This window comes from Anarrhichthys ocellatus, unplaced genomic scaffold (assembly GCF_004355925.1).
Source record: "Anarrhichthys ocellatus isolate YVR2014 unplaced genomic scaffold, GSC_Weel_1.0 scaffold2, whole genome shotgun sequence".
In the NCBI taxonomy this organism is placed as follows: domain Eukaryota; kingdom Metazoa; phylum Chordata; class Actinopteri; order Perciformes; family Anarhichadidae; genus Anarrhichthys; species Anarrhichthys ocellatus.
The window spans coordinates 16,197,398-16,220,369 of record NW_022280032.1 but is presented as its reverse complement, the minus strand read 5'-3'; the positions used below and the strand labels follow the sequence as shown (position 1 = coordinate 16,220,369).

The 22,972-nt window shown below is 41.7% G+C and overlaps 2 protein-coding genes across 8 annotated transcripts in view; both read left to right on the top strand.

The window, feature by feature from the left end:
- The first annotated feature begins 544 nt into the window (after window positions 1-544).
- On the top strand, window positions 545-18,455 carry ush1c (Usher syndrome 1C). 2 transcript variants are annotated; one of them, XM_031871005.1, is made up of 23 exons: window positions 545-647; window positions 2,672-2,739; window positions 4,384-4,527; window positions 4,771-4,909; window positions 6,015-6,123; window positions 6,231-6,255; window positions 6,357-6,414; window positions 6,512-6,700; window positions 6,791-6,850; window positions 7,165-7,221; window positions 8,260-8,402; window positions 9,058-9,123; window positions 9,224-9,363; window positions 10,049-10,098; window positions 10,376-10,540; window positions 10,806-10,922; window positions 14,253-14,318; window positions 15,231-15,272; window positions 15,894-15,947; window positions 16,078-16,177; window positions 16,539-16,648; window positions 16,857-16,912; window positions 18,095-18,455. In XM_031871005.1, the coding sequence occupies exons 1-23, from the start codon at window positions 612-614 to the stop codon at window positions 18,105-18,107; spliced, it is 2,007 nt and encodes a 668-aa protein (XP_031726865.1). In that variant the 5' UTR covers window positions 545-611; the 3' UTR covers window positions 18,108-18,455. The 2 variants fall into 2 exon arrangements, with proteins under 2 accessions (XP_031726865.1, XP_031726856.1); XM_031870996.1 differs by lacking the exons at window positions 10,049-10,098; window positions 10,376-10,540; window positions 10,806-10,922; window positions 14,253-14,318 and adding an exon at window positions 9,576-9,631.
- An 86-nt stretch (window positions 18,456-18,541) lies between these two features.
- The window catches only part of abcc8 (ATP-binding cassette, sub-family C (CFTR/MRP), member 8), a 50,609-nt gene continuing 46,178 nt past the window's right edge, over window positions 18,542-22,972 (top strand). For 5 of the 6 annotated variants that reach the window (XM_031870943.1, XM_031870951.1, XM_031870959.1 and 2 more), the window contains exons 1-2: window positions 18,542-19,585; window positions 22,673-22,838. In XM_031870943.1, the coding sequence (XP_031726803.1) occupies window positions 19,565-19,585; window positions 22,673-22,838 (187 nt within the window). In that variant the 5' untranslated portion in view covers window positions 18,542-19,564. Of the gene's footprint in view, window positions 19,586-22,672; window positions 22,856-22,972 lie in introns of those variants that run through there. The other variant, XM_031870976.1, reaches the window with a different exon arrangement.

The following is a 22,972-nucleotide window of genomic DNA, read 5'->3' as shown; positions in this document are numbered from 1 at the left end:
AAAACAACCACACCATTATTAAAGTCAGTTATGAGGCATTTAAGCTTAGTGATGTTCGATATTTTTTTACGATTAAAGCAACAGTTAATCATTACATATGATGGTCAGGGAAACATCGGAAGAGTTCAGGTTAAAAAGGCGCTCCTTCAGGGTCCAGTGATTTATATCGATTTAAAATGCGTATCTGTGATACAGATATATTCTAGTTTAACCAAGCGTTTAAATAACTAGCGTTAGTTGTCCAAATGACGGGCAAAGCAGCGACTGTCCACAGTTTCATTTAAGTTTGGTGAAATACAGAAAGTAAACGTTGATCCTTCATAATAAAGGCCTGAATTGGAAGTGTGTAAATAACTAGAAATATACAAAAACGATAGGCCTAACGGTAGTTACTTGAAAGTAAGATGCGCTCTGTTTTTGTAAATGTTATCCTTGATCATATTCATTACCCCAACAATTTTATCCTCGTTATTATTGTCTTGCCATGAAAATCTTAACCGGAAGCTCTAGTTTTCCAACGACCAGCTTGACGCGCTGACCCTGGTCCACTCCTGACTAACTTCACCCTCACCGGGATCTCACGTCGCTCCGGTTGCTCCTGCCTCGCAGCGATGGAGCGTAAAGTTGCTCGGGAATTTCGGCATAAGGTAAGATTCAACCATATTGTCCTCTACCGATATTGATTACATGTCTCTTAACGTAAGCCCTTAAAAAGCCTTTTCCTCACCTGGTTGTCACCTCACTGGCTCAGGTGTCTCTGTCAGTGGGACGTTACGCACACACAGACAGCCGCACGAAATAAACAACAAGTTAAAATCATTCAAAATGGTATTTCAATAGAATGCTTTTTTAGAGTAAATCACAAAGCATTTATATAAATCAAACACAAATTAGAAATTGTGTTTAACCTCAGGGTTAAAATACAATGTATTACTAGTGATCCCTAATTTACAGCCCATAGAGAAATAATAAACAAAACTAGAGGTGCTAATAGACGAATGTGTTTTCATTTCAGCTGAAATAACTTATTTTCATGGATTGTCCAGGATGACATCATTATCATAGGGTTTTGGTCCAGGATAAAATAGATGTTGTTTGAATCCATGCTATATGGCTCCATAAACTGAGCACCAATTATACTATGTTTTGTGGTTGGTGTTGGGACATGACAACCTGAAAAGGTAACTATGAATACAAAATAACAGAGGAAAGGAACGTGATCTGTTCAGGACATTTTCAGCCCCAGAGCATATGAGATCACCACGCAGCCATCTGTGCTGCACACAGGCTGGCAGTGTCACATATTGCAGGCTCTTCACAAAGGGCATCCTAGCGTTATATCATGTAGATCGTGTCAGAGATGAGCTGCTGAGCGGAAGAGATGGGACAATTTACGGGTTTAATTAGAGGCTGAGGGACCAGCATGGACAATCAGGCTTTGTTTCTTTGTGGGGCATTATCATAGTGTCTGTACCTCTCTCTCTGGTTGAAAGTGTGCGTAGTTTCACTGTACATTAGTGGAAAATCTCATTATTATCTGTTATGTTAATTTAAAAGTGCCAGGTGTCTTGTTCTCTGGGGGTTTATTGTTCATACTGCATTTATCTACAAAGTTATATAAGCTGTTTTTTTGTGAAACTGAAAGTTTAAACTAGACAGTGCACTTTTAAAATGGGTATCTGACTGACCAACGATCTCTTTGGTATATGGTGCCAAAGTCTGCATGCAGTTCAGGCTGCAGGAGTGGCTGAGTGCTTAACAGCCCTGAGCAAGAGACGTTTATGGCAGTTATAAAGACCATGTCGCACACGCCCTCACAGCAGGGTCCACGTAGTGCAGTCATAGACCTTTTTATTACCTTTCTGTTGCTAGGACTACAGCTTTGGTCCAAGTTTGCTTCCTGTCATCAACTGAATTAACAAACATTGCAACAGGAAATACAAAAAGGCTCCATTTAGGATGTTTGCTGTCACGTTTGAAAGGGTCTTTAGTGAGTGTACCAATGCTTTAATCCCTACATAAAAGGCTGTAGTGTCTGAATGTGTTTTTTCTCTCTCTTTAAGACCAAGCCTACCTTTGAGTACACACTGCTCAAGATGAGATGCGTGTGAATGTTGGGTGTGAATGTTCATCTCTGTGTGTATCTGAGATGTAAGATGACACTGCTGACCTTCCTGCTGCAGCCGTTCCTCAGCTCTGCTGCCATTATTCCCTCCCAGTGGTTTGATAGTGAGAGAAGAGTCCATTACACCTGCTTTAGTCGAAGGAGCCTCATCATCCCCAAAGCCTAGTTTGAACTACCACTCCGACAAAAGAGCGACTCAGGTTGGGTTTTGAAGCCTGCAGCTTGTAGTTTGGGACCTTTTTAGTCGGGTGGAAAAGTGAAATGTGTTGTATCGGTGATTGGCCGAAGCGTTTCCTCAAAACCATTCTGCTGCAGCTGAGCTGCCATCAGGTTTGTATGACTCTCTCTCTCACACACACACACACACACACAAACACACACACACACACACATACAAGCACACACACACACACACACTGGCGGCTCACCCCCTGTAGCGTTGACAGGACCACAGGAGAGAGGCCCAGTGTGTGTCAGTGGGCTGACATTTTCTATGATTCAGCTGTGAGAAGGAGGATGACACCAGATGTTTTTCCTTTCTTGCAGGTGGAGTTGCTGATTGAAAATGAAGCTGAGAAGGATTACCTGTATGATGTCCTTCGCATGTATCACCAGTGAGTACCATCTGTCACCTCTCAGTGTTGTGTTAGTGTGTGAGTCTGCGAGAAAGTTGCTCTTACTTTTTTGTTTTCTCTCTTGTCACGCATACACCTGTATATTCACACCTCTGTATTCCTATATGAATACAATGTTGATGGTTATTGAATAGGTTGTGTCTTTTAAAACACAACCTTATACTTGTGTCATGTTACATATGCAAATCTAAAAACAACAATAGATAAAAGGCTACATTTGTTCTCATATGCTGTAATTGTTTTATGAAAGCTGCAGGAAAGATGATGTCCAAACTTCTATTAACTGTGTTTAGTTTTTAAAAGCTCTTTATCTTGTAACACACATTTCTGATGCACACAGACCTCCAGTTTAAACCGTGTGCTCCATCAAGCTTTCTGATAACAGCCTGGTCTCAGAGGGTCTAGGATGGGGGGGGGGGGGGCTACAGGTCTAGGTTTCAATTAATCTTTGTACAGAGCCAGAGCTCTGTGGCCCCACCGCCTCTGATCAGTTTCCACTGTGCTCCGACACGCCTGGCCAGTTACCCACAAAAGCTCTTTTTATGTTCATGCTCCAAGCAGGACTGAAATGACACTTGTTAATAATTTAAAGAGGAGGCCAGGGGGACAGATTTTACACAGTAGCTTTTACTTTGTTGCTTTAATTGCTGTTCTATTTGCCTTTTGGCTTCCTTTGAATTGTGAAAGAAAGATAATTGGATGTTTTTCCATCAGCAAACCAATTATATAATATAGTCCTAGACTTCTACTGTTGTTTGAAATTAAATATTAAAGGGGCTGTGCTACTGCATATGTGAAAGAGTTCTATAAAGCACTCCAGAGTGGAGCTGTGTGAAGTGTGATAAATTGCCTCAACAAGTGACTTGAGTCAGCATTCGTTGGGTGAGAAGAGTATAAGTTTGAAAAAGTAAAAACTCTGGGGATGTGGAGTTAGAAAAAAAGTGAGCTTTCCAGACCTTTGTAGCCCGTTCTCCATCTCTGCTTGAGGCTAGATTAAAATACCTGACCAAACATAATTTAGCATTATGAGTGCAATGCTAAATCAGTGAAGCACTCTGTACTTTCAACTAGAGTCAATGTCCCAGTCAGTATCTCTGAATCTGACCGTTCAGCATTATAAAGCGTGGCTATGTGCACACTAAAAACAATGCAAGCGGTGAATGTTTCCTCCAGACTTACATTCTTGTCAGGGTACAAAAGCCTCTGAAACAATACCATGGGGAACCTAAAGCTCTGCAGTGTTCTTGAGTGGAGGAATCCTTGGGCTATAGTCGTCCCTTAAGTGTAGAATTAATCTACAGAAAAAAACAAAACATCAGATGTAAATAAACAAATGAATAAAACGAGCAGAGAAGTTCTACGGTCAATTTTGAGGTGCAATTTCCAGTGTTGTATCAGATTTCATTATATTGTTTTTACCTCAAAATATCTCAATTCTGTTTTTAATATATACCAAAACATTTTCTTTTCCTAATTTTTACAACTGCAGTGCATACTGTATTTCTACTAAAACCTCTTTATTGTTCTGTATTGTACCTTCACAAAAGGTAGAAGTCATTGTGTATAAAAAAACATATAAAATGTAAACTATAAAATGTAGTGTTTATGCCCCTCCTCTTTCAGGTCAATGGATTTGCCGGTGTTGGTGGGGGACCTGAAGCTGGTCATCAACGAACCAAAGCGCTTGCCCTTGTTTGATGCCATCCGACCTCTTATCCCCCTCAAACACCAGGTGGAGTACGACCTGCTCACCCCAAAGAGGTCACGGTGAGTACAGCATAGACTCATGTCCTGGTACTGGTGTACATCTGGTCTGTATCGCAAATGTATGTGCCTGCGTAATGAAAACACGCTACCAAGACAATTATATACCATAATATCCCTGAGCATCCCCACGCTCTCTGTATTCTCCTTGTTTCCACACTGAAACCATCCTCCTTCTCCCTTTTCTAAGTCTAACATGGCTCATACATCCTGTTTTACATCGTCCTCTCCCTCCTGATCGTGTAGGAAGCTGAAAGAGGTGCGTTTGGATCGGACACATCGGGATGGACTGGGTCTGAGTGTCCGAGGAGGGCTGGAGTTTGGCAGTGGCCTCTATATATCTCAGATGGTCAAAGACGGTCAGGCTGGGAATGTCGGTCTTCAGGTATGCACATGTGTGTGTTTTGGCTTTTGTTTGTATGTTACTATTCAGTTACATGTTATGTGCATATTTATATATATATATTAGTATTTTATCAGTGTATTTTTGTATATAATATGCCATTACTCAGTATATTTATTAATGTGAAGATTAGGCAAGGGAGCCATAGTTGTGTCTGTAGAGTCAGTCAAATGAATTTTCTGTGGCCATGTGTCTCTGTAACACCAGGCTCCACTAGGTGGGGCAAAGCACCGTGTTTTTAAAACTCTTATGGAGCTTTCATGTCTGTCACCGGTTGTCCAGTTTCACCCAGATGGACGTTAGTTAAATAAAAGAAATAACTCCCGTCATGAAAGACAAATTGAATGTCCTGTTAAGATCGATGCCTTAATACGTATGAGACTGAATGGCCACTGTGGGTCATTGTGTATTATAACATCCAAAGTTAGGGTAGTCTCCTGTCTAATATCTGGATTAAACCCAGAGAGACACACGGTCAATGCAAAACATGGCGACATTACTACTGGTATGATGGAAATGTGAGGGGAGAAAATAATTACTTTTATTAATATTATTCTACATTCAAAGGAATCATGTAGTATGCAGTAGTATGCATTATTAACTGCTTGAAAATGTATATTGTTAGTTGTTATTTATTTGTTTTACTTAACAGGGACCGTACAGATCACCATTTCCTACAGAGAAGCAATGCAACAGATGAACTGTATATGAGGCATCTAGCTGAGACTCATTTACAGCAGCCATCCCTTGTTAGGCTTTCAAATCTGGGTTAAAACAGCCAAAGAAATGAATTTATAAAACTGAATCAGGACAACAACAGCAGAATAGATAAAACCGATGTGTGTATATAATGCATTTCTTTATGTGTGTATGTATTGCACATGACTGTGTAGACATTGACACATACTTGTGATAGCCACGCTCAGTTATGTGAATGGATAAAACATTTAAATGTAAATAGATGACACAGATCAGATTGGTATATTCCAGAGACAGGGATGTTGTTGGAGTAGCAGTAACTGTGTGTGTTTGATGTATTGTATTGAAAGTGAAGGTGTCATGCATCCCATCCTGTCTTGATTTCTAGGTTGGAGATGAGATTGTGCGCATCAATGGCTATTCCATCTCCTCCTGTATCCACGAGGAGGTTATCAATCTCATCAAGACGAAGAAGATTGTGTCACTCAAAGTCAGGCGTACGTCAAACACAAACTCATTCTCAAACATCAGCAGGATTGATGAATATCGTTTAATGGCGATGGCATCATTAATTCTATTGTAATTATTTTTTCCATCTGTGCAGATGTGGGGATGATCCCAGTGAAAAGGTACTTTATTTGATTAAAACAGCTGTTTGAATGGTGAAATGAGGAGGTAATGGACTAGAATGACGTTGCTTTGTTCTTATTTACTTTTTGAATTCCTCCAGCTCATCAGATGAACCACTCAAGTGGCAGTTTGTCGACCAGTTTGTGTCTGAGTCTGGGGTAGGAGGCATATGTAGTTTTTGCTTCATGTTGCTATCGGTTTAAAAAGTTGTATCACATTGGCAGACAGCTTATGGACTTTCTGTAACCGCCCCAGGAGAAACAAGGCAGCATTGCAGGCTTGGCGTCCATTAGAGGCAAAGAAATCAAGGAGAAGAAGGTTTTTCTCAGCCTTGTGGGTACCAAGGGTATGGGCATCAGCATCTCCAGTGGCCCAACCCAGAAACCTGGTATCTACATCAGTAATGTCAAGCCAGGCTCCCTTTCTGCAGAAGTTGGACTTGAGGTGATTGCTCAAATGGAATACCTCTATTAAACTGTGACAATCGTATTCCTACTGCTGCAAACTGCATCTATGTCTTATCCTAAAATGTAGGTTGGAGACCAGATTGCTGAGGTGAACGGGGTGGATTTCACAAATGCAGACCACAAAGAGGTGAATTTTGCATAATTTAAGTATTTGTCCATTTCCACATTTGGCTGGTGAAAGGCTATTTGGCTGGTGACACGCTGTTCTGCCTCATTATGAGCTGTTGATCCCAGCGAGAACAGCGTGTCAGCAGCCACAATGGTTTTGCAGGAGAAAAAAAGGTCCTTCATGAAGATTTGTTTCCCAAAGTTGCTGATGGAGAAAACAAAGCCTGCAGTAAAAGGAGTCTTTTATACTTTTTGAGAGACCGTTACTGTTAATGTAATTCATAAAATATATCTTCAAAATGAAAGACATTCTAACTGTTATTATATTCCCAGGCTGTGAGAGTCCTGAAGAGCAGCAGGAGTTTGACTATTACTGTTCTGACAGGAGCTGTAAGTACACTGCATTACCTTTAATACAAAAATAAATGATCATTTAAAGAGCATTCAATATTATGTTGTCTTTTTGAACTCATAACTCTTGTGAGTATTATTGGATTCACCCTAAAACACAACAGGAAACACTACTTTTAAGATACAGTGCATATGATTACATCTGCATATGAGACACTCAACCCTTTCAAAATTGATCATCTTAGATAAAGTGACACCTATGCAACAGTGTTTTTATTACACACACACATATATATATATATATATATATATATATATATATATATATATATATATATATATATGTGTATTTTCAATACAGATTTTCAAGTGTCTGGATGATAAAAAAATGTGTTGCCAGTTAGAAATGTTAAATCAAAAAGAATTTCATAGTAAAATGGCTAGAATTGGTGTTTGTATTGCGTTGGGAATCATAGAATAATATGTAGATGGGGATACTTTGATCTCTCAGAGGGTAAGGGATTATCTGTTCTGGATGTGGGAACACAAACTTCTGCCTTTTCCCCTTTGCATTGCTGCACCGCACAGATTAATTTAAAAGTCTGTTTTGGAGACATGACATTACCACACTGCCTGTGCCTCAGCCCGGCTGTCTGCAGGAGCAACATTTATCATCAGTAAAGTCACTCGGCAGGTTTTTTACCTCGAGACAAGTAGTCTTCTCTGATTCATAGTTTTCATTGATGCCTGAATAATGCATTTATTTATCTTCATCTGCATAAACAGGGAACCCTGCAACAGTAAATATTTGGGAATGTATACAGTACAGTATTTCTTGTATATATTTTATACATTTTTGTTCCTGCACATAGATAGTAATTGCATACTAATTAGAAATTGTTCACACACACACAATGAATCAATGATTCTTAGGCTGTGCCTTAGTTTCTCTCACCCTGCTCAGGGAAACTGTTTTGGGCTCGCCCGCTGGTCTCCAGAGCCAAAAAATGTTGGGGGATGCTTGCTCTACACTAAATCTGTCCCTGATCGTTGTCTCTGGCTGTTGTCGCCTCTCAGGGCAGAGAGCTCTTCATGACAGATGAGGAGCGTCTGGCAGTGGAGGCCCGCAGGGAGCTGGATAGGCAGGAGCTGATGCACCAGAAGAGGGTGGCACTGGAGACCAACAAAATTGTTAAAGAGCAGCAGCAGAGAGAGAAGCAGTGAGTGAACAGCCAAAACTCTTTCTCTTGAAACTCACCCCGTTTTTGTTGCATGTCAGAAAAATGACAGCCGTCTTGTTGTACCTGTACCCAAGACATTTTAGTGTCTCTATTGTGACGAATGGGAGGCATATAGTTTCAAATCTTGAAATGTAGAGTAAGACTACATCCTTACCCTGAAATTGAGATCAGTAACTGATTAAAACAACTTTTGCTGACATTTGAAACAGCTTTAACATAAATCCTCCTCCAGCTGGAGAGCTCAGTTGATCTAAATGGATTGGGAAATACCAACATGTGGTTAATCTGAGGCTGAAAGTCATCAACCAATAGAAAACTGACCTCTGCGCAGAAAGTAAACAGAACTTACATTGATTTTCCATCCAACCGAGGACCCTATGTTGCTCTGTTGTTATATCACTATATTGATTTATGTTCATACGACTAAATATTTTGCACATCCTTCACAGGCGTTTGTAAATTCGGAGGACACGCTCAGTTTTCTCAGTGCTTTGTTGCCAACAATATCAGACGATAAAGCAAGGCTGCCATTCTTACTAGCTGGATTAAAGTCATATATTCTGTATTTATAGCCCTGTGCCACATGTTGTGTGGACAGAGTTTTATTTTGTAACTCCATCATGTGTTTTAACAGGAGAAAGATGGAGATCTCTCAGAAAGCCGTAGAGGAAGAGGAACGATATAAAAAGGAGATGGACAAGTATACAACTAATATTGTGTTTTTAATGTCCTTAAAGTGCCGATTCAGTATTGTTTTGTAAATATCTTCCGACTCTCACTTGCTTTGTCATCCTTCGTAGGATTGAGGCTGTGGAGAAGAAGCACAGCAGAGAGTGGGAGGAGGACTGGGGAGCCAAAGACAGGCCCAAAAGTCCTAAGAGCCCTCGCACTCCATCACCCGCCCCACCCGACTCACAAACCACCAAAGCCAAGAGTTCTCGTAAGGACACCTGAATGAGTCTTCGTCCTGAAATGCATGAATCCTCTATTTACTCCTGAACCTACATATTTACTTTTCTTTTAACCATTCGATTTGTAGAAGTTGCTCTTGCCTGGATTTCACCCCATTTTCCCTCCTTTCCTACGCACGCTCTCTCTGTCTCTTTCTGTCACTTCTGTGTGCTTTGTTGCTTTTATGGCCTCTCCTCTAAGCGGATGAAGCCGGCTCCTTCAGAGAGGAAGACAAGGAGGAAGATCAGGACAGACAAGTGAGTCTGGAGCCTCAGCTGTCCCTGTCCTAGTGTCCTGGTGCTAGATTTCCTTTGACAACCAGAATGTAACCATCGGAGAAGTTTCCGTATCATTTCAATTAGTATCATTATCATTTTTTTTGCTAGATGCTGCTGAAAATGATGACACACAACCAGTCCATCTGTTGAAAGCTGTCTTTTCTTGCATCACTTGAAGGCATTTTTCCATGTAGTTATTCAGAGTGCCTAAATGGAGCAGGCTTAATCTGTTTGTCTCTTTTTTCTCTTGGGGTGTTGTGTTGTTGTTCTTTAGTGTCATGTTGTTGTTGTTGTTTTTTAATAGACGCACTGCTTGGAGTTTGCTGAGTCTGTGTTTTAACCTTGGATGTAACTTAACACATTTTTGAGTGACCTGCGTTCCATCTCCATCCTTAGCATTCGGCTGGTTTTATCGCTACGAGGGAAAACTGCCGTCACTCCGCAAGGTACTGTCAGCTGCCTGACTTCAGCGTGGTGAAAGAGTGGCTACAAAGCAAAGACAGATAGTTCTCATGTCAGCATGACAAAGTGGCTGGTACATATTCAAGATCAGAGCTGTTGTCTTTAGAAACATTTATAAGACTTAAAGTTGTTTGTTGGGCTTTTATCCGTCAAACACTGTGTGGTGTCGCTAGCTGTTTCTGCATGTCGTGCTGCGTGGTTTGGAGTGGCAGATTTGTCGGTCCCCTGCTTTTTTATTTTGACTTACTGATGCGACCTCAGAAAGGAGAGAAGAAGAAGAAAAAGAAGAAAGTGTCCAACACGGACACACTGCAGGAGCAGAGAAAGAACAAGAAGGAGATGGAGTTTGAGCTGAAACTCGCCAAGGAGAAGGAAGAAATGTATGAACGAGAGAAGCAGCTGAAGATCAATCGTCTGGTGCAGGAGGTACGAAAACAAGGGCTTACCAAAGTGAATTGTGGAGTGGATTTGTTCTTAAATACTGAACAAAGTGACAATGTGGATTAAAACATTTAATATTTATGATGTACTTTATGGCACCGTTAACTCTCAGGGTGTCAAGTTGTGGTTTTAACTAAATGCAACCATGTTGTTTGTGTTTTGATGCTCTAAAGGCTGTTTTAAAGCTCAGCATGTAAATGTGTGTGTATCGGGCTAATTCCTATTGTCTGATGCTGCCCCATTGTACCAGGTTTCAGAGACGGAGAGAGAAGACCTCGAGGAGTCAGAGAAAGTGCAACACTGGGTGGAGCGTCTTTGTCAGACTCGGTTGGAGCAGATATCCTGTGTGGAGAATGAATCCCCAGAGGTACAGAGTGAGACCTCCTCTGTCAAAACCTCTCTGCACTCAGAGATCCTCAACAATATTTTCTTGTTTCATACAACATTACACAAAGTTATATGCCAATTCTTGTTAGTGTTGCAAGGAGATGAGTAGAACTCTAATACAGTAGCATAGCGTTGCTGATAATAGCATTGAAGCACCTCCTTCCTGCCATGTTTAGTTGGTGATGGAGTGAAATGACGTGGGGAAGGACAGTTCAGAAAGTCTTTCTTCTGTGTGTGTGCGTGTGTGTGTGTGTGTGTGTGTGTGTGTGTGTGTGTATGATGCTCATACCACTAAAAATAGCTTATTTTCCAGGAAGTGAAATCAGTAGGAAACTGCAGGAGATGTGTGAAAATGGAAGTTTTTGAGTATAAATTTTTAAATTCCACAAAAAGAAAAAAACATCCCATCTCATTATCTTATTCAGTTTTTTTTATTTCTACATTGTTTTGGAGGGATAGATGTGTGTGTCAGAGAATTGACATGAGGTGAAACGAGTCATTTTTTATGTCACTGTGACTTTAAGCTCTCCCCGCCGCGCTCTCCTGCTTCGGTGCCCAAGGTGAAGCGTTTCCCCGGCGGCCTCCACCTGGCCACCACTGATCTGGATGACATTAACCTGGATGACGTGGATCAGAGCCTGAGGGGCCCTCTGAAGAGACTGGCCCCCACCCAGCCCAGCACTAGCCAGCCTCCCCGTCCCTTGCCTCTCCCTCCACCCTCACCCAAGCTGAACCCCACAATACCCCACTACTCCCCTCCCTCGTCTCGAGCATCCCCCCAGCGGCGGCCTCCTTCTCCTACCAGCGCTAGAAAACCTCCCTCTGCCCCGTCTACCTTGAACAACAAGGGGCGCAGGCCTCAACCACAGCCTCAACCACAGCCTCCCCAACCCCCTCGCCCACCTTCCTCCCACTACCCTCCTCCGTCTCAGTCGTCTTGGCCTCCATCCTCCCCTCAGCCTGCTCCACGGCCTCCTCCGCCGCCACCCCCTCCTCCACCACCACCTCCTCCTCCACCTCCTCCCCCACCGCCCCCACCCCCACAACACTCAGGAGAACGAGTGGGAACCCACAGCGGCTACCGCCAGCATCATCACCATCACCTCCAACACCCTCCCAGTCCTCCAGAGCACAGGAGCGAGTGGGAGACAGGTGGCTATCTGCCAAGAGGAGGCATTTACTCGTCAAACACCAGTGAAATGTCCTACCCTTCTAGTCCAAAGGTTAGAGATTCTCATGTGAGACAGATGATGTGTGGATTGCTTTGTTCTGATAGATGGCAAGGATTCTTTTTTCTCATCTATGAAAAGTTGCATTAGCATTTTAAAGAAATATGAAGGCCGCACATAAAGTTACTGCGTTTTCAAAGCTGCAGGACTCGGTTCTCTTTATTGAATAGGTTTATGAGCGTGTTGCGTTTTATGTGTTGGGATGTTTGATGCATGAAGAGAGAGCGATGCACTGTAATAGCATGACTGAATTACGCAGTCATTGATTTATAATTTACTTCTCACTGAGGGAAAGGCATTCAAAGATTCAGCTACTTATTGATGTCAGCTTGTAGCTGTGTGGATTGTTCCAGTGAGTGGAGTGTTGCATGGTGTGCAGAAGTGATGAAAGTAGCATGTTGTTGCTCATGAGAGGAGCTGATTTATTTATTTTAAAGTGTGTGCGCTTGCGTTTGTTAGGACATTTGCATTTCATCCAATGGGTTATGCATTGAATGCTTTTGAAACCGCAGCCATGCTTTGATATCTCGAGAGATGGAAGTGCGTCTGGGTGTGTGTTGCACTGATATGCCTGCAGTGCTCCGTCTGTGCCAGGAGGCTGAGAAATTAATTTTGTTTTACTGTGGTTCAGGTAATGAGAAAAACCTCCCATGCCAGTCGTATTTCCAATTCAAGCACCCCCTTGGTGAGTGTCTTTGTTTAAAAATCGGATTGAAGTTTTGCAAACACCCTTTTCCATTTAAGTCAATATTATGAGCTTTATACATTTGTAAAAATCCTCCCAAAACAAGATGCTTTTTTTTGTAAAATAACTTACTGTTTAAATCCAAACATAAACTCGGCTGTTGCATGGAATCATGGTCTTTCCCCAATAGCAACTAGCTCCTAGTCCCCCCAACCAGAGGCGTCAGATGACCCCTGTCATGTCTAAACCCGTCATGCTGCCACAGTCCCAAACCCACCGACCAGATCCACTCAGACCTGCACTCCGTTCTGATGTCCTGGTATGAAACACACCACACTGCAATCATTTGCCCCCTGCATAAATCCATCCTGATTCAATGCAACAGGGTCATTAAACATTAAGACATCTGACACAGTTTACCAACATCTGGGTGAGAGATTAATCACTTCCTCTTTTTTGAGTCCTGGGGAGTCTTCCAGACTCTCTAGCTGTTTCACAGAAACAGGTATTAGTTATTGGTTATTAGATCACACGGGAAAGCCATCTATCCCTTCTTTCAAAAAGCTCTAATGAAACTGGCCATATCGTTTATTTTTCAAACTGTATTTATTTTGGAGGAACCCTTTGCAGTAACGCTCTGCCCTGCGTTAATAGACCTGAGAACACAACCACACACTTCTACCCTCAGTTCAGCAGCATCTCTGCAGCCGGAGGTGAAATGCCTTGCTGAGAGGCACCTTGACAGTAGGCGCTGAAGGGTTGCCATAAATCATCATCACTTTCCCCTGATATGTTTTACCACGATGGTCATTCGAGCAGTCTACACTGCTGCAGCACACAACTCTACTAACACAATACACTGTGGTGTATTTCATATATTGAATTGAAAGTATTGACATAATGTTTTGTGCCGTAGTATATTCCCAAGGACTGTAATAGTAACATAGGATTCCTGTTGGTCACGGCCACAGACATGAAAGGGAATTCTTCTAGACTAGTATTGATTTTGGTCTTTTCATGGGATTTGTTGACGATGATAAAATAAAGTAGGCGGTCTCAGTCATCATCACAATACTTATCTTAGTTTTTTACCTGAGTGAATTGGACCAAAACATCTCATGTTTATGATATATTTTTTTAGATGGCGTGGTTGACTCACCCTCCAATAGTTTAACTTCTCACCTTGTGATGTAGCAGTGTACTCTGTGGCGTGGCGGTACGCCGTGACATCACTGTTGAATGTAGTTACAGCAGATAAAATAGTACACAATGCTGATTGCAGCCAACCACAGCCATCACTGTGTGGCGAAGCGAACACAACTCCAGCATCGTACTGAGGGATGTTTGTTTTGTTTTCATTTGTTCGCTAAAGCTGATAACTGCTCTTGTGTTTCAGCCTCCGGAAATGCTGAAACGGATGGTGCCTTTCAACTCGTCTTTTAAATCAAACGGCAAACGACAAGTAATCCATAACAATCACCACTTCCATTGATTGATTTTTGCTCCTATTCTTCTGCACATGCTCACACATCAGGTTTCCTCGTGGATCTCTTGTGTCTTCTTTTATTTTGTCCTCTCTCTTTAGGCTGCATCACTGCCTTAAGGTCCAGTTGTGTAGCTACATGATACAGTGTGGGAATGCATGTCACAGTCTTACTGCTGTTATTGGTTTTGATCTGGTAACAAATGGCTTGTACATCAATTACTCCATGTGGTTGTAATCTGTCTTCTTACATTGGTTGGTCCAGTTTGCAATACTAGGAAGGAAGTTGGTTGTTTTACCTTTTCCTGTAACTCCACTTTTCTCAGAGACAGAGAACATCAGTGTCCTTAAATTAACTGTATCTTTCATTCCAAATGCGACATCAGTTAGATTGTTTGGGCTGATTTGAACTGCCTTCTCCAGCGACAACAAATACAAATAAAGTTTACAAATGGGTTCATTCTTTATTGTTGCGTCAAAACAGGAAATGAGGATTTAAATTAATGTGTGTTTATTTTTCAAGGAGAGGAAGTCTCTGAGTGATCGTGGCTGGATTAATGAGATGTCCTTTGTTTCCGTTTCCCTCCATTAAATTAAATTGCTGATGTCTTTGGTGGGACTGATTAGGGCTGATTTTCTGTGTGTGCGCGTGATCCTGTTAACTATGCTTGTCATTATTGAATGAAAGTGGGAGGCTTTCAAAGCCACTTTGTCATCATGGTTTTCATTTAACAGAGCGGTATGAAAATTCGAATATAAAACTGGTTGTCAAAGGAAATCTGACCTGCTGACATTTACTGAGATTTCTTCATATTTCCTCTCGTCTAGTTTGTTGACCACCTATTAACGTATCGATCCGTTTTAATGAACTACATCTTAATTCTCTTTCAGGGATTTCAGAAATACGAGGAAGATTTCGATCCCTACTCCATGGTATCGTATGCCTCATAGTGTTTGCACTACAACATGCAAAAGATATTTGGCAGTTTAAAATGACAGTGGTATTTAGCAGGTCTTAGCTCCAGCTGACTAGAAATGTAAACCTTTTGTGTCTGCTAGGATTAAATAACCATTATAGCTAATTTTGTATTATCTTATAAAATGTTTAATTTCCATGGCAGCCATTGTGAATTATGTTGTACCAAAGATACCTTAGAACTAGCATTACAACAATTTAGACAAATTATAGAACAATTACACGTAACTGCTTTATCTAGATGCTAAATTAGCTAACTTCTAGTAGCTTGCTAGTGAGCCAGATATAGTCAATTTGACTTTTTGTAATTGTCTTTTGTGTGAATAAGGGATATTTTCAGTTTGTTTGATTAGAACAATAATTTACCTGAAGTGAACAATTGTCGAGCAGCAGTTCTCTCCTCATAAGTTATATATGGTTAATAACCCCCAAAGGGTATTATACATTTCTTGTTTTTTTACTGAGCATTGCCATACACATATATTCAGAGTACAAAGACATTCTTTATGTTGGCACCTCTATTTATTATTTAACTTGTTTTGTGCTTTTACCCTCTTCAATCCTTTCTATGTTATTAGTTCTCCTCGGAGCAGATAGACGGGCGAGATGTGAGACTGCTGAGAATCAAGAAGGTACTGCATCTTCTGCCTTCACTTCAGATACCTCACTTGATTGATGAGAAAAATCTCCCTAATCACATTTAAAGTGTGATATTCTAAAACGTGGCTGGTGGTGTTGATGCTTTTGTTCATTGTTCTTAAGACTGGACAGCTTGACCTGGCTCTGGAGGGAGGCGCAGACTCACCGCTGGGAAAGTTGGTGATATCTTCTGTGTATGAAGGCGGCGCTGCAGATAAGCACGGTCAGTTCATTTTCTATTTTCAGATATTAACTGAATGATTATCTTTAAATCCATAAAAACAGCAAAAATCGCCCATTACATTAAGTGAAAACACTCAATTATGAATGTGCCAGCTTGCTGACCTACCTTTGTGCATACAGTTAAGATACAAGCTTTAGGACACATTTACTCCCACTACAACAGTGCATCACTGTGAGGGACAACATGTTAAGTGTTTACTGAAGTCGATTCAAGTTTGTGAGCGTCTCTTCACGAGGACTGTATTTATCTCTGCAGCTGGTTCTGGCACTCACTGTCTGTGTGTTACTATTGTGAATAATCATGTTTGACAGTGAGCCATCTCTGATGTGTGTCTTTGTAGGTGGCGTTGCACCTGGAGATGAACTTATGGCTGTCAATGGGAAGATCCTGATTGATGCCACATTGACTGAGGGACAAAACTCTCTGGGTCGGGCCTGGAACAGTGGAGGGGTAGGACTCAGACTAGAGGAAAATGAAATGCCATTCTTCCCTTTTTTTAAAGAAAGCTATTGTTTACCCTAGTAGCTACAACAGTAGGGTGTTTTATCGATTTGACTTAAACCACTTCCACCTCAATATATGTTTATGCTTGTTGTTTTCACAATCTGTTGATTCAGTCAAGTAAAAAAATTAAAGTAAATGTTGTTTTTACCTTTAGGACTGGATTGATGTTGCGATTGCAGTTTCCCCTCCGAAACAATATGAAGATGAAGTGTAAGCATTCCTGATAATTATTTATGTTCTAGTCCGTGTATAATTCATTTTTGCATCATATGTATATTATTCAAATGCACATCTGGCACATTTTTGTTATCATTTAGGCCATAATCTAATGAAACTGGCCCAGTATTTTACAGTATATGACAGTGTGGCTTGTGTGTGTGTGTGCATGTGTAAGCAGCCCTAAGTCAGCATCAGTCAGTCCCACTGTGAACACCAAGGTGTTTGAAGGCAGTGCAGCACTGTACAGACACGGCTACCTACTTCAGCACTAGCCCTCCCTCTCCTCCTACCTCACCCTCAACTTGGTAATCGACTTAGTCTTTATACTTCCTCTTCACTGCAGAGGGGATGTTTGGTGTGGCATTTGTTTTTGTTTGGCCCCTCTATTTTGACTTGAGCACATGCGACACTCTCCCTGTCAATCAGAAGGAACTAGCAGAGTATTTTGATATTTGTTTCGCCTCATCTTTGTCAAACTGTCAGATTTATGTACTGCTGTCACAGCTTGGCTATTTCAAAGAAAAGCTAGCGTGACAGTGAGTGTATACAGTGTATACAGTATGAGGGTTTTCTATTTGAAGAATGCCTTAGGGCGATGTTTCTTTATTGCTGAAACATGTGCTCTACAGCGTTACAGCCATGCTATTCGAGTGAATAGACAACAACTACTACAATCAGTGACCCATCCCTCCATATATCTGCCAAATCCCGCCCCAGAGAGCTGTTGATAAACACATGTGTACATGTGTGGCTTCTGTGGTATTGTCCTGCGTTGTCAGGTCATGGTCAGCTCATAAAAGCAGCTGAGGACTCCTGCCAGCCTTCAGCAGTTGTTCTGATTGATGTTGTTCCCCAGGACTGGGGGGGGGGGATTCCTCCTCTGCTACAGAAAAAATGTTCCCAGGGTTTGATCAGCCAAAAAACGAAAAAGACAAGAAAACTTTGGTTTAGTCTAAGCTCTGATTATTTGAGGTTTCTAAAACTCACCTGCATGTGTGTTGGTCTGTTGTGTTTAATGTGCAGTGATTGAAGCAAGCACAGTATAAGAAAAGGTTTTCCTGATGAAACCTTTCTAAGCAGTCCAGTTAACAAAGTACAGCAGGTTCAACAGCATTTATTTGGTGCAACTGTCATTCTTATCTTACATGTTGATTCCTCTTTCTTCACCTGCAGAACGTTCTTCTAGTCTCATCAACAGCCTGCCAAGAAAACCGCACTGACGAAGAAGCTTTTCATAGCTGATGATTCCTTCAGGATTCACTGTCGAGCTAACGATGGTCTTTTGTTTTTACTAAGCCTTACTAAAGGCTCTTTTTTCATGTATCAAGATATTGACACCATACAGCTAATAAGCATCCTCACTGTCTTTATTTGATAAAGGATGATCCAGTCAATATTCAGTTGTCTCCAGTAATTTTCCTCCACTCTGTCAAGCCGATTGACCTTGCACGGCCATGCTGATTGTTTCTTTCAGACGTGTGTTTCATTTATCAGAATAACAATAAAGGCTACAGAAAAAACAGGCAAACTGTAATCAATAGCAGCACTCTAATCTGCATTTTTAAAGCCAATTAAAGGACTGCTCATGATCAGAGAATTCATTTTCTGTTGTGCATGCAGTTTCTCTGCTCCCTCTACTTTGCATTTTTCAACATGACATTACCAGGTTGGTGTTGTCTATTCTAATAGAATCTATTTCAATCCCACTCATGATTATATGTCCACAACTGACACACTGAGTTACTTAGGTTTTAAGTTATATGGATTTTTCCCATCTTGAGTTGATTTAAAAGTCGAACAATATGCTACTCATTTACAAGGAGCCTGAGTTAAACAGTGCTCTCCTTCATCACCTCCTGCTCCTTCTCTGCTAATTTCACCAGCTCTGCATCGATTTACGAGCGTGGGGAGCCATACGTTTTTTAAATTATATGTCCATAGGGGGCAATAGTGTGCCTTCTTGAATATCAACCCTCACTGAGTGAGGGAATCCAGGCCGTGTTTATAATTCTTAATATAATATTATTTTAATAAAGCTGAATCATTAGATAAGCTTGATTAACATTTTAAATTAATTCATGAGTGTAAATTGCGATAAATGTACAGTTTAGGTTATCAAAAATAAAAACCACTAAAGCCGAGAAAGGCACCATGTAATGATGTATGTGTGTTGCATCGCTGTGCAGCATCCCGCTTCACTGTTGCATAAGCTCTCCGTGCAGTCATCCACTCCCATGATGACATACGTGACTCTTGTCTGCTGCGAGTTTCGACAGCTGTGGTGCGTTTGGTTGAGGGCCAACTGTTCCTGCAAACCCGCCAGTCGACGGTTCATGACAGAGACCAAAGGTGGCCTTGGGTGGAGGATCTGCCTCCTTCCTTCTCCTGCTCCTCCTCTTCCTCCTCCTCATTACCCGGGTTCAGCACCGTGGACAGCTATTTGCCTCCACTCTTGAACCGTGGATGGACGCTCAAACACAAAGTGGGACAGCAAGACGTCGGCCGCACTCTGAACATATGAGACAGGAATTTGGGAGATTTTTATTTTTTTTTTTTACCTCTTTTCTTTATTTCACATCCAAGCGACGGATGTGACGGTATAGAAGAGTGCTTTGTGAGTCGGGGAAACACGCCGCTGACACAATGATCTCACGATATAAACCGGTAAGTGTTGGTGCTTGTGTCACCTGGTCTCATTGATCGATACTCTCACTTTGAATAGTAGGCTGCACTGCTTTGTTAGCATTTCTTGCACATGCACAACATATAACATTGAAGGGTTTTTGCATTGTTGGACATCATGAAGTATTTCTCAATTACACATAGGCCACTGGGGCCTCCATGTTGAAATTGCATACATCATTATACAGACGGGCCTGCTTATCATATTGTCATCAAAGGTAGTTGAAGAATCCCTGTGTCTGCTGTAAGGGAATAATACATCAGTGGGATTTATTCATTGCTAGAGGCAAAATATGGGAGAGTGTGAAATACTGGACGTGTTGGTTTTTGTGGCTGGGCTGTTACAGGGTGATTCAGACATTGTCACAGCTGGAGAACATTTTCTAAATGATGAGTTGGAGGACAACCCCCCTCCATCGTTTTCTGTCATTCTTCAATTTTGAGTGAGCTAGAGGGACCTACAAGATAGATTTATAGATCAAAGCATGGTTCATCATTCACTTTTTACCCCCACTTTAGATAAAAGCATCACAGAGCATAACACATGTTCTATTTAGTTGGCATCTGTCTGTATCTGTGGTTCTGTAACAAAGATATGATGTCACCACATAACAATGGCAGAGTTAATATTTGGGGCTGTTCTGATACGTAATGATTTTAGGAATGTATTGTTTTTTATCTTTGCTGTCAGCCCCCCAGCTATAAACTTTTTATTTTCTTTCTGAGGGTATCTGAATGGCCGCTGCTCTTCTACTAATTCGTGTTCTTCCTACACACACTGAAGCTTCAACTCTCCCCAGGCAATCTAGTGATGGAGAGGTCTTATCTCTGATGTAGGCCACCGCAGAACTGTAGCTCAGCCAGTTTTCCCAGCTGTAAAAAAAACAAAAAAGATAATAATACAGACACAGTGCATGATAAAGCTGTTATCTTTAGTTGCAGCATCGATGCTGACATCATATTCATTCCAAGATTGAATCAATGCTCATTTTGTTGGTGAAACCCCTGCTGACATGTCATATAGTCTGTGCTGTGCTGTACCATTTCAATTAACAGATGACAGTTGTTTGGGAAAATACCCCTCTCTTTGACTTAATTGATCCAAACCCCCATGTACTGCTCACCTGTTTACGGTCCGCTGGTGTAAGTATGGTCTTTCAGAGGAAGAAGATAATTAATGCGTGACAGGAGGAAGATACAGGACGTGGCTGCTGTTGCTATGAACTCATCTTAGATGTACATTGACCGTCAATGTATATCAGAACTGCATCCATACAACAGCTTCTTAAAAGATAACACTTTGGTGTTTTTCTTTTCACTCAGTATAAAAGTAAGAGAAATCTGGCTGTTCTGTCTGCAGGTTTGCAAACTCCATCGAGAACAGCTTGCAAAGACATTTGGCAGCATTCACACCAACAACCCAGCATTTCAATTGACATATTAGCATTTTTCCTAACATGAAGATCATTTCATTGGCACTATTGCAGCAATTCTATCAAAACCTTTTCATTCTAGATTAAATATAAAGCGTTCACCACATGCATTTATGCTCTGCTTAATGTCTTCAATGCTACTATAATTACAGTGCACAGTAATGGAAAAGTAAAATGTATCCCCAGACATCATTTTGAGGAAAAAATGCATTAGACATGCTGCTTCACATTACATTATATGTCAAGAGCTATGAAAGCAGTATGTCTTTCAGGGACATTTAATGGACAACAACATCTAATGCAGAATTAAGTCAGACATTTAATGGGGGACAAAAAACTAAAAGCCTCTTTCAAGTGGGTCCCCATCAAGAGCACACAATGTTTCTTATTTTATTATTGCTTTTATGAATCTGGGTCTCCATCTAGTTAATGGAATTGCAGGCACAGGTCCACATTTTGATAACAACTCAAAAACTACATTATCTTTTATTGGTGACCTGAATGTACCTCAGCACATATCTTTGTGTGTAAACACTCATGTAAACTGCTCATTACATTCACGCGTATCTTCCTGTTGTTATGTGAATGTCGCCATGGCGTGGAAACATAAATCACTTTAACTAGTAAGAAATGGCCATTAGTCTGTCCCCGTGGATACAGTGGATTATCAAAATCTGATCCCATGTGGCTTTTTGCTGAGCCCTCTCAGCAGGTCAGCTGCCATTGGCTGCAGCGAGATCTCTGCATCCGTTCCAGGAATTCATTCATATTTTATGTTTCTATTTTGTATGTGGCATATTTATTCAGTCACGGCTGTGCCCTTTGTTGTTTAGTGCTCTTGAAGATATAATGTGAACTAAAGTAATAAATGACTGAGAGGCAGAGTTATGTAACCGCTTAAAACGTGGTGTTGGGATTTAGATTAGAGCGCTTGCGCATGCTTCACACGTACCTCGTGTACAACGATTAGACTGCTCACTCAGCAGCTGTACCCCTCTCCTTGCTCCTCTCCCTCCTCTCTCTCTCTCTCTCTCTCTCTCTCTTCATCATTCACGGCTCCCCCCTACCTTCAGTGGCTCTGTAGCTCAGTCCTCCAGCTCGCCTGCAAAGTCTTCCCCCTCTGCTCTCGTCTTCCAAGGTCGACTTTGAGCTCTGGTTTGCATAGAGACAAGAATAGCAGGTGCACTGCAGAATGCCACCGCTGTGTGTGTATGTATGCGTGGCTGAACGCATTGTAGTGTAGCTTTGCAGCATCAAGAGAAGCTTCAGTTTTAGAGGATGTCTGAAGACTGCAGGCAGACGGGATACAGATGTTTCTTACCAGCATGGCCGGAAAAGCAGCTTAGTCTGCAGAAAAGGAGAGAGAGCTGCTGCTGCTGCACTGGACTGTGACTCCCTCTGACCCTGATCTCCCTCCTTCCATCTCTCCTTCTGTCTCCTCTCTTTCATCGGAGCAGGTGTTTGGGAGCTGCATTCAAGATGGAGGTCACTTTGGGAATTATCTGCTGAAGAAGCCAACAATGTTCCCTTTGAAAAGACGTCATGCTCTGAGAGTCTCTATTTAAAATCTCTGTCTCTCCACTGTCTCTGGTCCTCCCCTCCTCCTCCTCTTCCTCCTCCTCGGGCCGGTTCCCAGCAGAGTCCCGGTTCCACCATGTCCTTGGCGTTCTGCGGGAACGAGAATAACTCGGTGGCCTATAATGTGGAGAAAGGGGTTCTGAATAATGGCTGTTTCCTGGATGCGCTCAATGTGGTGCCACATGTCTTCCTCCTCTTCATCACCTTCCCCATCCTCTTCATCGGTGAGTGTCGCTGGGAGGTGAGATCCTCAGCTTTTTTACATCACTTCCCCTGCAGACCACACATAACCAGCACACTCTCTCTCTCTCACACACACACACACACACACACACACACACACACACACACACACACA

What these genes read in the sequence shown, in the direction of transcription:
- ush1c (XM_031871005.1), top strand. Translation starts at nt 612, where the DNA reads ATGGAGCGTAAAGTTGCTCGGGAATTTCGGCATAAG. An exon ending in CTGGGAATGTCGGTCTTCAG is followed by an intron (nt 4,910 to 6,014) that starts GTATGCACATGT and finishes CTTGATTTCTAG; the next exon opens with GTTGGAGATGAGATTGTGCG. An exon ending in AACTGCCGTCACTCCGCAAG is followed by an intron (nt 10,099 to 10,375) that starts GTACTGTCAGCT and finishes ATGCGACCTCAG; the next exon opens with AAAGGAGAGAAGAAGAAGAA.